The following is a 13,917-nucleotide window of genomic DNA, read 5'->3' as shown; positions in this document are numbered from 1 at the left end:
AATAAAGCAGCACTGATCTCCCACTTAAAAACATCATTTTCATGTTCTGCCTTTGGATATTCAAGAATAGCTGAAGTGATACTTTCTTTAGGAATCTACTAATTCTACTACAATGGGCCGATGTTTTTGTTTTTGTTTTTTTAAGTGGTAACATTTTCAGATGCTAGATCTAAAAGACAGACTTGCAGAGCACCTGGATGGCTCAGCCAGTTAAACGTTTGACTCTCGATTTCAGCTCAGGTCATGATCTCACAGTTCATGAGTCTGAGCCCCATGTCGGGCTCTGGGTTAATAGCATGGCACCTGCTTAAGGTTTTCTGTCTCTGTCCCTCCCCTCTTGCACTCTCTCTCAAAATAAATACACATTAAAACACACACACACACACACACACACACACACACGCACTGAAAATAAAAGATATACTTGCAAAAAGATCAAATAGATTTCCAATACAGAACAAAACGAGACTAGATTACCTTGCATGATGAATAGCTTTGGAAAAGAAATCCAACAATTTGGAATTCAATCCATCAGTTTGCGAACAGCACCCTCTGGCCACAGCATGAATTATTCTAGCCACTAAAACTCTATTAATGTCTTGTGCAGGTTTAAGGTACAGATTGAAGTACACAGAGAACAACTCTTAAAAAACAAACAAAAAAAAACCATTTTAGTTATGTTATCAAAAAGAAAATTATCAAAGCATTTAACTTAAAGGTCCTGTTACAATTTAAATTTCAATAGTCCCATACAGACAAAAAGATTAAAAATTACACTAATTTACACTCAAAACAGTAAAAGTGTTCAATCAGTATTTAATGTTATGTTATGTAAACTGCCTTCGAGAGGAACAACCTAAGGCCGCAGACCATGTGCAGCCAGCCCTCAGACAAGCTGTGGCACCTCTTCAATATCTACGTCCTTCCATGTAGGTCTAACAGAGCATGTGACACAGGGCACACCCAATCTACGATTTTGTTTTAAAGCCGGTTGATTAATAACACGTGTAAAATATATCAAGAGCATCAAGAACCATGTCAATGGGATAAAATTTTATTCTACTTGAAACCTAAGGAATCAGAATGCCAGTTTCCTGGGTGTTGGCAGAAGACAAGATATTCTTGATCTGAGAAAAATGACAGTTTATTTCTCACAGCCATGACAATAGCCACAGGACCTTCCTTCTTACATAAATTCCTCAGCCCTGAAGGCAACCTGAAGAGGGACAAGGGACATGATACAAAAGTGAGCTACATTATAGAAGAGAAATCTCAAGCCAACTGTAACAAATGGGCAGCAAGCAAGCCTGTCCTTTGCTCGGAGGAAGCCATCATCTCTGGCTTCCAAGGTCTGCTATACACACGAACTTAAAAAAAAGGTCAGTGGGGCGCCTGGGTGGCGCAGTCGGTTAAGCGTCCGACTTCAGCCAGGTCACGATCTCGCGGTCCGTGAGTTCGAGCCCCGCGTCGGGCTCTGGGCTGATGGCTCAGAGCCTGGAGTCTGTTTCCGATTCTGTGTCTCCCTCTCTTTCTGCCCCTCCCCCGTTCATGCTCTGTCTCTCTCTGTCCCAAAAAAATAAATAAACATTGAAAAAAAAAATCTTAAGAAAAGCTCAAGTTTTAGGGCATTTATGTTAGATCAGGGAAGTTGATCCCAATTCTCATAGAATCCCACATACTATCCTAGCAAGCGGTTAAAAAAAAAAAACAGTATAAGCCGTCAACAGAAGTCTCAGAAGCAAAGAGTCCAACTTCTTCAAAAAAAGGCTGTAGGACATGCCTCCAGGTGGATTCACTTCCTCCATGAATTCAACACTGACAGAAAAGCTCAAAGAATGAATAGTAAAGGAACATGATATTTAAAAGGACTTCTGGAGTTAAAAGTTTTAAATTAAATGTAGATTCCTTAGGACTTTATACATAGACACTCATTCTATCTGCAAACTGGAACAGTTTTCTTTAGTCCTTTCTAATCTGTACGCCTTTTATTTCCTTTCCTGGCCTAACTGCCCTGTCTAGAACCTCTAGTGCAAGGCTCAACAGGAGTGGGGAGGGCACACATCCTTGCCTTGTTCCCAGTGTCTTTTATGAATGGTTTTAAATTATCGATTCATAACTATTCAGAGTATCTATTTCCCAGTGGGTAAGTTCTGATAGGGTGTGGTTTAAAGGAACTGGTCCAGAGGCATCTGGGTGGCTCAGTCGGTTAAGCGTCTGACTTCAGCTCAGGTCATGATCTCAAGGTTCCTGAGTTCGAGCCCTGCATCAGGCTCTGCACTGACAGCTGGGAGCCTGGAGCCTGCTTCAGATTCTGCGTCTCCCCGTCTCTCTCTGCCCTTCCCCCACTCACGATCGGTCTCTCTCAAAAATAAACATTAAAAAAAAAAGAAGGAATCCATAAAGGAACTGCTGCATTTAAATGCATAGAGTTGTCCATAGTATGTCAATACTCTTTTAATCGCTGCAAAACATGCAACTGTATCTATTTCCTTCCTCATATCAGCAATCTGTGTCTTCTTTTGTATGTAAGTCACTCCTGCTAGCGGCTCTAGATTTTCTTGACGTTGTCAAAGAATCAGCTTTTTATTTAATTAATTGTTCTCTCGTGTTTTTCTGTTTTCAATTCCAGTGATTTCTTCACTTCCACTTGCTTCAGAGAGTTTGGTTTTGCTTTCCTCGTTTCTTGAGGTGGAAGCTAAGGTTACTGATGTGAGACTTTTCCTCCTTCCTAGTATGGGCAGTTGATGCTATAAAAATTGCCCTTTCCATATAACTTTAGCTGCATTCTACAAATTTTGACATCTTGTATTTTTTTTTTTCATTTTCATCCAGTTCTAAGTATACTTTGATTTCCTTGAACACTTTTCTTTTGACCCATGAATTCAGAAGTGTGTTATTTATTTTCACAAAAGTACTATTGTGGTAGGGTCCCCTCCCTAAGGGGAGAGAAAAAGGGAGAGAAAACTTCAAGGTAACCTGGCTATCCGCCTGCGTGACAACATCCCTCATGAACTTGTAAACTGAGACTACTTAATCAGACTACATGTTAATGTGTTACCTACCATATATGGGGAGACAAAGAAATAGAAAATGTATTTTAAAAAACTATGCCATGAGGGGCGCCTGGGTGGCTCAGCCAGTTAAGCATCCGACTTCGGCTCAGGTCATGATCTCGCGGTCCGCGAGTTTGAGCTCCACATCAGGCTCTGTGCTGAGAGCTCAGAGCCTGGACTGCTTTGGATTCTGTGTCTCCCTCTCTCTGACCCTCCCCTGTTCATGCTCTGTCTCTCTCTGTCTCAAAAATAAAACGTTAAAAAAAAAATAAAACAAAACAAAACTATGCCATGTGACGTTGAGTGCTCAGTTCTTTGGGTAGGAACCCAACTGAGTGGTGCTGGCACAAATAAAGTTCCTTCCTGGATAAAAAGCTTCCGTGTTTGGGGCACCTGGGTTGAGCATCTGACTTCAGCTCAGGTCATGATCTCATGGTTAGTTCATGGGTTCAGGCCCTGCATTGGTCTCTGTGCTGGCAGCTCAGAGCCTGGAGCCGCTTCTGATTCTATGTCTCCCTGTCTCCCCCTCCCCCGCACGCGCTCGCTCGCTCTCTCTCTCTCTCTCTCTCTCTCTCTCTCAAAAATAAATAAACGTTAGAAAAAATTAAAGAAAAAAGCCTCGGTGTCACGACTCTGCGAGAATCCTGAGGAAACAGGGCACTATGGTAGAATATAAAAAGATAGGAACAAATTTAGAAGGGGAGACCAGAACACAGCAGTGGCATTAAGTTGAGACCTGCAGGATGAGAAGAAACCAGCCATACAAAGGGTAGCCTCTAACAAGAGGAGGACACGTCATGAGGCAAGAAAGGGCTTGCACTCTCGAAACAGTGAGAGATGATCCGTAGCAGTGTCAGAAGGAAATACTAGAACTCTTATTTTTTAAATTAAAAGTAATTACAAATAAAAAATTAAGCTCTACTGATGTAGAAATCAATAACGGCCATTTGGGAAGAGAGCTTTGGCAGCTTCTTATAAAACTAAACAAAGTTTTACCATATGATCCAGCAATCACACTTCTCAGTATTTACTGAAATGAGCTGGAAACCTATCTGCACACAGATGTTTATGGCAGCTTTATTCATAACCGTCAAAGCCTGGAAGCAATCAAGGTGTCCTTCAGTAAATGAATGGAAAATTACAGTGTGGCACATGCAGCCAATGGAATATTATTCAGCGCTAAAAAGAAGTAAGCTATCAAGCCACGAGGTGGCACGGAGGAAACTTAAATGCATATTACTAAATGAAATAAGCCAGTGTGACAAGACTATGTACTATGACCACATGATACCAACTACATCACATTCTGGAAAAGGCAAACCTAGAGAGACTGTAAAAAGATCACTGGTTGCTGGGGATCAGTGGGAAGGGAAGGATGTGATAGAGCACGGAAGATTTCTACGGCAGTGAAACTATTCTATGTGACACTATAATGGTAAATACCCCTCATTACACATTTGTCACAATCTATTGAACGGACGGCACCAGGAGTGATCCCAATGTCAAGTGTGAATGCCAGGTGACAGGAGGTGTCAGTGTGGGTGCGTGGACTGAAACAAATGTGCCACTCTGATGCAGGAAGTTGACAAGAGCAGAAGCCGTGCCTGTGTGAGGGTTCGCGCAGACTCTGTACTTCCTGCTCAATTTTGCGATGAATCTGAAATGGCTCTAAAAAAATGCAGTCTGTTTTTTAAAAAGTGTCTGGAGACCACTGGGTTAGAGAATCTGAATGAGGGCCACTGTAGCCAGAACACAGAGATCAGAAGGACGGGGGCAGGCTTTTGGTTACAGTCAGAGAGGCAGGCAGAGCTACCCCGCGCTTCCAAGGCCGAGCAAAGGGGGAGTCGACATTTCTTGCTAGTTTTACAGGAAAGCCACGAAAGGTTTTAACGTTTCTTCCTTCCTACCTCATTAGAAAACCTGCCCTCTTCCTTGGGACAATCCCAGAGCTCTTCCTTTGGAAACACTTATTCTCAGAAAACATAGTCCATTTTCCTGTGTATTCACACACATTCTCTGCATGAAATCCTTCCGATTACATTTAGGTATACTCTAGTTACTCTCCTCTCTAGAAGGACCCCTCGTTCCCTTCACCTCACAACCAAAGCTTTGGAAAGTATCGTTTTGTTAATCCATTTCCTCACTTGTCACTCAAGCTCTCATACCAGCCTGTTACAGGATTGAACACCATCAACCAACTGACTCTAGTTGCCATTTACAGAACAAATCACCCATAACAGCAGATAGACATTCTTCTCAAATGCATATGGAGCATTCATCAAATTAGACTTTATCCTGGGCCATGAAAGAAGTCATAATAATTATAAATATGTTATAAGAGGTATGTTCTCTGACGATAATGTAATTAGACTAAAAACCATAAAAGGGAAAATGAAATAAAAAATAGGAAAGTACCCCCAAACAATTGGAAATTAAATAACACACTTCTAAATAATCCACAGGTCAAAGAAGAACTGTCAAGAAAAACAAATCTTGAACTGAAGAAAAATGAAAATGTAACAATGCCAAAATGCGTGAGATATGACAAAGCAGTGTTTAGAGAAAAATTTATTATATTAAATACACATATTAGGAAAGAAGCTCTCAAACCAATGATGTAAAGCTTCTATGTTAAGAAACTAGAGAACAAATTAAACCCAAAATAAACATAAGGGAAGAATAATACCAGAAATCAATAATGAAAGAGGCAATACCAAATCAAGCCTACATACATTAAAAGGACAACAAGGTAATAATGTTTAAGAACAACTTTACGCTCCTGCATTAAACAACTCAGATAAAGTGTACAAATTCTTACACAAGTTATTAAAGCTAACTAAAAAAGAAATAAACTAAATATTCCCATAGCTGTTAAAGAAATTGAATTCATAGTTAAAAATCACCTTCCAAAAATAACCTTCAAATTCAATCCAGTAATACGTAAAAAGAATAATACATCATGCCCTAGGAGGGTATATCCCAGGAATGCAAGGTTGACTTAACTTTTGTATATCAAAGAACACTATTGTCAGCGTTAAAGCAACCCATGGAATGGGAGAAAATAGTTGCAAACCATATATCTGACAATCAGGGGTTAACATCCAGAATATGTAAAGAATTCCTACATTTCAACAACAAGATAACAAGCTGATTAAAAGCTGGACAAAGGAGGCACCTGGGTGGCTCAGTCGGTTAAGCATCCGACTTTGGCTCAGGTCAAGATCTCACCGTTCCTGAGGTCAAGCCCCACGTCAGGTGAGCTTAAGCCCAGCAATGACAGTGCGGAGCCCATGTGGAATTCTCTCTCTGCCCCTCACTCTCTCCCTCCCTCCGTCCCACTCTCTGCCCCTTGTGGGATTCTCGGTCTCTGCCCCTTGCTCACTCACGCCCTTTCTCTCTCTCTCTTTCACTCACTCAAAAACATATAAATAAAATAGACACACAGATACATAGAATAAAAACTGGACAGAAGACAGGAATAGATACTTTTCCAAAGATGATGTGCAAATGGCCAATAAGTACATGTTAAAGTCATTAGAGAAGAGTCATTAGAGAAATGCAAATCAAAATCACGATGAGACACCACTTCATACGCATTCACATTAGGAGGACTACTATCAAAACAAGAAAAAGAACAAGTGTTGATAGTAAGAGTGTGGAGACACTGGGAACGCTTGTGATTGTGGATCTGTAAAACGATGCAGCCCTTGAGGAAAAGTTTTGTGGTTCCTCAATAAATTAAACACGGAGTTACCATATAATGCAGTAATTCTACTACTGGATAAATACACAAAAGAACTGAAACAAAGGACTCAGGCAGCTCTTCCTACCCAAGGGTCCTGTTCTGTCCCTGTGCTTTAATAAAATCACCTTTGTGCCACCCTCCCCCCAAAAATAAAGGACTCAAAGAGCTATTTGTACGCTTATGTTCATAACAGCATTATTCACAACAGCCAAAAGGTAGAAACCACTCAAATGCTCAATGACAGATGAATAAACAAAACGTAGTATATACACACAGTAGAATATTACTCAGCCTTAAAAAGGAAGTAAGTTGTGAGACACACTACGACATGGATGAACCTTGAAGACACGAGTGAAATGGGCCATTGACAAGAGGACAAGCACTGTATGATTTCACTTACACGAGGCGGCCAGGGTGGTCAAACTTACAGATACAGAAAGCAGAATGGTTGCCAAGGGCTGCAGGAGTCAGTTTCAGTTTGGGAAGATGAGGAAAGTGTTGGAAATGGAAGGTGATGGTTGCACAACAATGTGGATGTAATACGTAACGCCACTGAACTGTACACTTAACAATGGTTAAGACGGTAAATTTTATGTCATGCACGTTTCACCATTTGAAAAAATCATACTGAAGCTCTTCGTCAATAGGATACAGCAGAAAAAAATAAATAAAAGTCACACAGCTCAGAAATGAATGGAAAAAACACAGATACAGGACTGCCTAAATACAAAACCCCACACAAGCTAAAAAAGAACTCTTAGGGGCGCCTGGGTGGCGCAGTCGGTTAAGCGTCCGACTTCAGCCAGGTCACGATCTCACGGTCCGTGAGTTCGAGCCCCGCGTCGGGCTCTGGGCTGATGGCTCAGAGCCTGGAGCCTGTTTCCAATTCTGTGTCTCCCTCTCTCTCTGCCCCTCCCCCGTTCATGCTCTATCTCTCTCTGTCCCAAAAATAAATAAACGTTGAAAAAAAAAAATTTTAAAAAAGAACTCCTAGATCTAATAAGTGATTTTAGCAAGGTCCCAGGACACAAGATTAATACACTAAAATCAGTTGTATTTCTGTATGATAGTAATGAACCATGCAGAAGTTGAAAATTTTAACATTATACAATATATAAACTATTGCTATATAAATCTAATAAAAATATACAAATCCTGTATGCTGATAATCATAAAACATTGACTTCTTTACATCAAAAAAGACCTATTACAATGAGCACTGGGTGTTGTATATAAGTGATAAACCACTAAATTTCTACTTTTGAAATCAATACTAACACTATGTATTAACTAACTTGAATTTAAATAAAAATTTGGAAGAGAACAACAACTACAACAACAAAAACAAAGACCTAAACAAAGAAATACATCATGTTCATGGATTAGAAGACTCTACATGGTTAAGAAGTCTATTCTTCCTTAATTGTTCAGTAGAGTCCGTGCAATCCCTACCAAAATCCCAGCAGGGTTTTTTGTAGAAATCAACAAACTGATTCCAAACTTTGTATGAAAATGCTGGCTGGATTCAGGCCATCTTCTCATCTCCTCAAAACTCTCCCTCTAAAAAGTCTCATCCCTAACCATGGGCTCCGTCAACATCACTATTAAAGATGGGTTCTGAACATAAACTTCACTTCTTGAGCAAAGTCCTCATTAGAGAAGCAAGTTCTCATCAGAGTAGGGAGCTAACTAGAAAAACAATTCAACCAAGGGGCAGATGGTGAGAAGTGAAAGTAGTATGCTTAAAAATAAAAAGAGCGTTTCAGAGAACATGCCAGATGATGGAACCATACTTAGGATGCTACAGGAAGGACCACCTTTGTTTCAGTGAGACCTGTGGTTACATGTAATAATCTAAGATACACAAACCCTCTGAATACTTAGGATGGACCACTTTGGTCATAGAGAAGTGTCACAGTATCCTGGATATCACTAGCCTATTCTCTATACGACTTGTTGAGGGTCGGATTTGGGACACAGCCTCCCTTATGTCCAGAACAACAACAGAGGCCCCAGATGACATCTAAGAAATTAATACAGCAGCTCAGAAGGCTTTCCTTCATGTGGGAACAGTAGAGTATAATGCAGAGCACTGATCAGGTCATGGTTTTTCCATCCACATGTATCTCATTTTGAAACGAGAAACTGACGACAAATAATACAAACATCTTTTCAGGTAGTCAGCAAAATTTATCTTGAATACTTATAATGAAAAATACCGAGCTTTTAGATTTTCAGAGGTGGTTGTATTAGACGACTCTGACATGGCTTAGAGTGGCTTCACTAAAGCCAAATCCCATTCTCACCCACTGAACCCACTCAGCAACGAAAATGCTCCACCTCTGAAATCAATAAACTCAAATGTTTCAGTCTCTGACCCTAACTTCCTTCCTTTGTGGTCTCTACTAACTTTCACCTACAGGCTGTCAAAAACACTCGATTCCTCCCTGGCACCCACTCTCCTTATCTTGTAGTCACTGGGGCCTGTACATCCTGTGCTATTCGTGATGTGCGCTACCTTACAAGTGACCTGCTACAAGCCTAATCCAACGGATTCTTATGTGTTTTATCATTTCCACCACACTTAAAACGTCATCCCCCTTCCAACCTGAAACTCTGTTGCTTTCTCTCCCTACTGGTTTTCTTCGTTGTACTTGAATCATGGTGGGGTTTGGGTGTCACTGATCTGTGAAGTCACGGCTTCCAAACATATCTATGTCATAGTGTGTTAGAATTTTTGGTTTACTTGGTTTTTTCCTGCCACTGGCCTGTCAAGTTCTTGAGGAAAGGTATGGCTTCTTTCAATTCTGCAACTCCTTATCTACGAGAGAGACAATAACTTCGGAAGTCCTTAAAAAATGAAACTAGGTGTTGGATTCTGTAACCATTTCATTTTACCAGGATACTGTGAAACGGCCAGGTCATTTGGGGGATACAGATTCTGACCAGCCTTTTAGTGACATTTCATTTCACAGAAAAAATTCAAAAATAACAAACTTGAAAACATACCTAGCCACTGTTGCTGAGTTATTTCACACCAGTATTTTCTCACTGAAAGAATATCCTTGAGGAGTATGTTGCTGCAGTCGGCTCCATAAACAGCACCATTAAACGAATCTTTCACCGTATCCATGATGTAATTCAAGAGTTCTTGACATTTTAGTCTGGGTGCTCCTATTTAAAAATAAACAAGCAAGTAAATAAAAACGTATAAATCTTAAGACAAATAAGAACACCTGGAAGTACAACTATATAAATAATTCCATGTGGGAAATTACTATTAACCTCTTTCTCACAGAGCAGGGAGCAGCAAACTATGGCCCGTGGGCAAAATGCAGCCAGCTGCCTGTTTTGGGAAATAAAGCTTTACGGGGCCACAGCCACATCCATTCATTTCTGTATTGTCTACAGCTACTTTTATGCCACAACAGCAGAGCTCAATAACTGAGACAGACTAGAGAGCCTAAAAAGTCAAAAACGTTTACAGTCTGGTCCCTTGACAAAAGAAGTTTGCTGATCTTTAGGGGAATATATAGCAAAAACAATCATTCATCCTATCCTTAATAATTCACAACTTCTGGAATTAGACCTAAAATGATCCAACGTTTCTTGGTACTTTTTAAAAAGAACGAATTCATTAGAATAACTTGAGATTGTAAGGAAGATATTTACACTAAAAACCAAATTACTCTCTTTTTTTTTTAATTTTTTTTTTCAACGTTTATTTATTTTTGGGACAGAGAGAGACAGGGCATGAACGGGGGACGGGCAGAGAGAGAGGGAGACACAGAATCGGAAACAGGCTCCAGGCTCTGAGCCATCAGCCCAGAGCCTGACGCGGGGCTCAAACTCACGGACCGCGAGATCGTGACCTGGCTGAAGTCGGACGCTTAACGGACTGCGCCACCCAGGCGCCCCAAATCAAATTACTTTCAAATCCTACAACAGCATGTATGGCATATAAGTATGTAAGGCAGTAATATTTCCTCTTTTATTTACTAGAGGTCCCAAAAATTCAGTACTAAAGGATATACTCTTAACAAAAGGATATTTAAAAACTGTTTCCTATTTTCAGCAAATCACACTGATGTTGCGGCTAAAATTGTATCCTATTTCAACATTAACAATCTTAAAACCACACATTAACATTTTTTTGTTATAAGCTATCAGCAGATCGCAAATCATACGTATCTGATCATATTCTAGTTCAGCATTTTCATATGGTGACAACCATCAAACTACGGTAAATAAATACACACTGACATAATCGGAGTATTATTTTCACTTGTGGCCTAGATTACAATTTTAGGCATCTCTGGCCAATCATGAAATGCACAATCCCACGATCCTATGCTTTAACACCCTGTGTATCTTTCTCTTATGGTCCTTGTATCATTTTCTTATCCATAACGTCTGTTATAACATTCCTAAGGAATTAATTAATCTCCGTATCGCAACACAACCCAGTAACTGTCCTAAATAGTGTTTGCTTAGTAAACATTTATTAACTGCATAAATTAGTGTCAGGGTGAAGTCACATTTCCCTATGGTCTTAGTCCCAACATATTTCCTTCCTCTGCCAAATTTGAGAAAGGCCTCAAGAATTATGCTGACATTCTTTTCTAAAAAAATCTGCCTCCAGAGGACAACTAAGTTGGCTGAAAAGGATTTAAGGAACCTCATAGAACTTAACATTTTACAAATGTGCTTTGTGCAGAAGCAGATAAATGCCTACATAAAAGAATGAACAAATGCTTATTGGTTCCTTCCCAACTGTCTTTTTTCAATCTGTTTCTTTCGTCACACTTTGAATACCAGTGCTAAGTCTGGCAAAGTCTGCACATGTGTTTCAATTCCCATCAATTCTCTCACCTCTTTGAAAAACACAAAGAAGTGAGATGACATAATAGTAACACCCTACCTTTGTTCTGAGGTTAAAGACATTTAAGTTACAAAGTTAAACCTGAAACTGGGGCACCTGGGTGGCTCATTCAGTTAAGCATCAGACTTCAGATCAGGTCTTGATCTCAGGGCACATGAGGTCACGAGTTCGAGCTCCGCATCAGGCTCTGTGGTGACAGCTGGGAACCTGGGGCCTGTTTCAGATTCTGTGACTTCCTCTCTCTCTCTACCCCTCCCTCACTCAACCCCCCCATCTCTCCCCTTCAAAAATAAACTTTTAAAAAAAATTCAAAGTTAAACCTGAAAGAAAAGGAAGCTTCAAATGAAAACAACCACTTTTCAACCATTTAAATGATCTTATATTGATAATTTTATCTACTCTTTCCTGTAAACAAAATATTGATACTTTCACACATTTTCAAATGTGATGTCCACTGTTAATTTTGTGACTAAAGGTCTTTTCACTCTAATGCAAAATTACATGCTGCAAACTTTTCTGAGGGGTTACAAATGGGCTTGGGTATCGTTCTCTCCTTACTCTCTAAGTACAGATTAAAATCTATTAAGAACCCAATGTCAGTAGCCAAGAAATCAAATTTTAATAAATGCAGGGCTATCCTACAGGGCAAAAGCAGGTGCAGAGTATTTCAGTGTAGCTTTCCTCTGTCCATGCTGGAGTCCCTGACATGGGCTTGCCCCTATCCACACAACTGGCATCTCAGAGCTGGAAAAATAAATTTCTCCTAAACCACCACTTTTTAGACTCAAGTCTCATACCACCATTCTAAAATATCATTTGCTAACCATCTGTATCCTTCTACTTAATAACGTTTACCAACACTGGCCTTTTCTGATTCTTTTTATTTTACTAAGTTCCTTATTTTAACTCCAAGATAGCCTACAGAGTCATATTTCTTTCAGGTGTCCAATATACAGTGACTCAATGGCTTTTCTGATTCTTAAACTAAACTTGGTATCACAAAGCCACATTTTTTAAAATTTATTTTTAATTGTTTTCAGTTTACATCCAAATTAGTTTGCACATAGGGCAACGATTTAGGAGTAGATTCCTTAGTGCCCTTTAACCCATTTAGCCCATCCCCCCTCCCACAACCCCTCCAGTAACCCTCAGTTTGTTCTCCATATTTATGAGTCTCTTCTGTTTTGTCCCCCTCCCTGTTTTTATATTATTTTTGTTTCCCTTCCCTTATGCTCATCTGTTTTGTCTCTTCAAGTCCTCATATGAGTAAAGTCGTATGATTTTTGTCTTTCTCTAATTTCACTTAGCATAATACCCTCTAGTTCCATCCACATTGTTGCAAATGGCAAGATTTCATTCTTTTTGATTGCCGAGTAATACTCCATTGTGTATGTGTGTGTGTGTGTGTATATATATATATATATATATATATATATATACACACACACACACCACATCTTTATCCATTCATCCTTCGTTGGACATTTGGGCTCTTTTCATACTTTGGCTATTGTTGATAGTGCTGCGTAAACACTGGGGTGCACGTGTCCCTTCGAAACAGCACACCTGTATCCCTTAGATAAATGCCTAGTAGTGCAACCGCTGGATTGTAGGGTAGTTCTATTTTTAGTTTTTTAAGGAACCTCTATTCTGTTTTCCAGAGTGGCTACACCAGCTTGCATTCCCAACAAAACCACATCTTTGAAGAGTGAACAGAGTATAAGCCCAAGAGTCTGTACACAAACATTTCTGCTTCTAGTTTTCAGGATTGTATGAAGCCCGTTTCTTTACATGAGCCTACAAGGATCCTGTGTTTTGATTCAAAAATATGAACTCTTTAAAGCATTCACCACATCAGTTCAAAATGGAAATATGTGACTCAACAGAAGCAAAAAAATCACAGTTATTTTCTTTTTTAATCAATAGAAGGCACAGTTATAGTTACGAGGGTGGGTTTTGACGGCCAAGAAAGCCACTGTGATCTCAAAATGAGTTACAAGTATAGAATAAAAGATATACGAGTCCTGCACTGCTCTGTACCAATCAGAACATACCTATAATTGAGTCCCACACTTTGAGATAGAATTAAATTGAAGAAAATTCAGAAGAGACTGACACAAATACTAGGTCATACGAGCTGAAGGAAGTTTATCTGTTTAGCTTAGAGAAAAAGCCTCAGAGAAAATGTCACGGCTAACTTCAAATACCTCAAAGGATACCATTTTGAAAAAATTTAT

At 39.7% G+C, this 13,917-nt stretch overlaps 1 protein-coding gene across 20 annotated transcripts in view; it reads right to left on the bottom strand.

Annotated features, from left to right (window-relative positions):
- ATM (ATM serine/threonine kinase) overlaps positions 1-13,917 on the bottom strand; it is a 128,341-nt gene that overhangs the window by 105,456 nt on the left and 8,968 nt on the right. For 18 of the 20 annotated variants that reach the window (XM_023239068.2, XM_045038242.1, XM_023239067.2 and 15 more), the window contains 2 exons: positions 9,808-9,972; positions 478-643 (listed from right to left, as the gene is read on the bottom strand). In XM_023239068.2, coding sequence (XP_023094836.1) covers positions 478-643; positions 9,808-9,972 — 331 coding nt within the window. Of the gene's footprint in view, positions 1-477; positions 644-9,406; positions 9,751-9,807; positions 9,973-13,917 lie in introns of those variants that run through there. The other 2 variants (XM_023239066.2, XM_045038241.1) reach the window with 2 other exon arrangements.

Source organism: Felis catus, chromosome D1, assembly GCF_018350175.1.
Source record: "Felis catus isolate Fca126 chromosome D1, F.catus_Fca126_mat1.0, whole genome shotgun sequence".
Lineage (NCBI taxonomy): Eukaryota > Metazoa > Chordata > Mammalia > Carnivora > Felidae > Felis > Felis catus.
The sequence above is the reverse complement of the archived record's forward strand: the minus strand, read 5'-3'. Positions and strand labels throughout refer to the sequence as shown.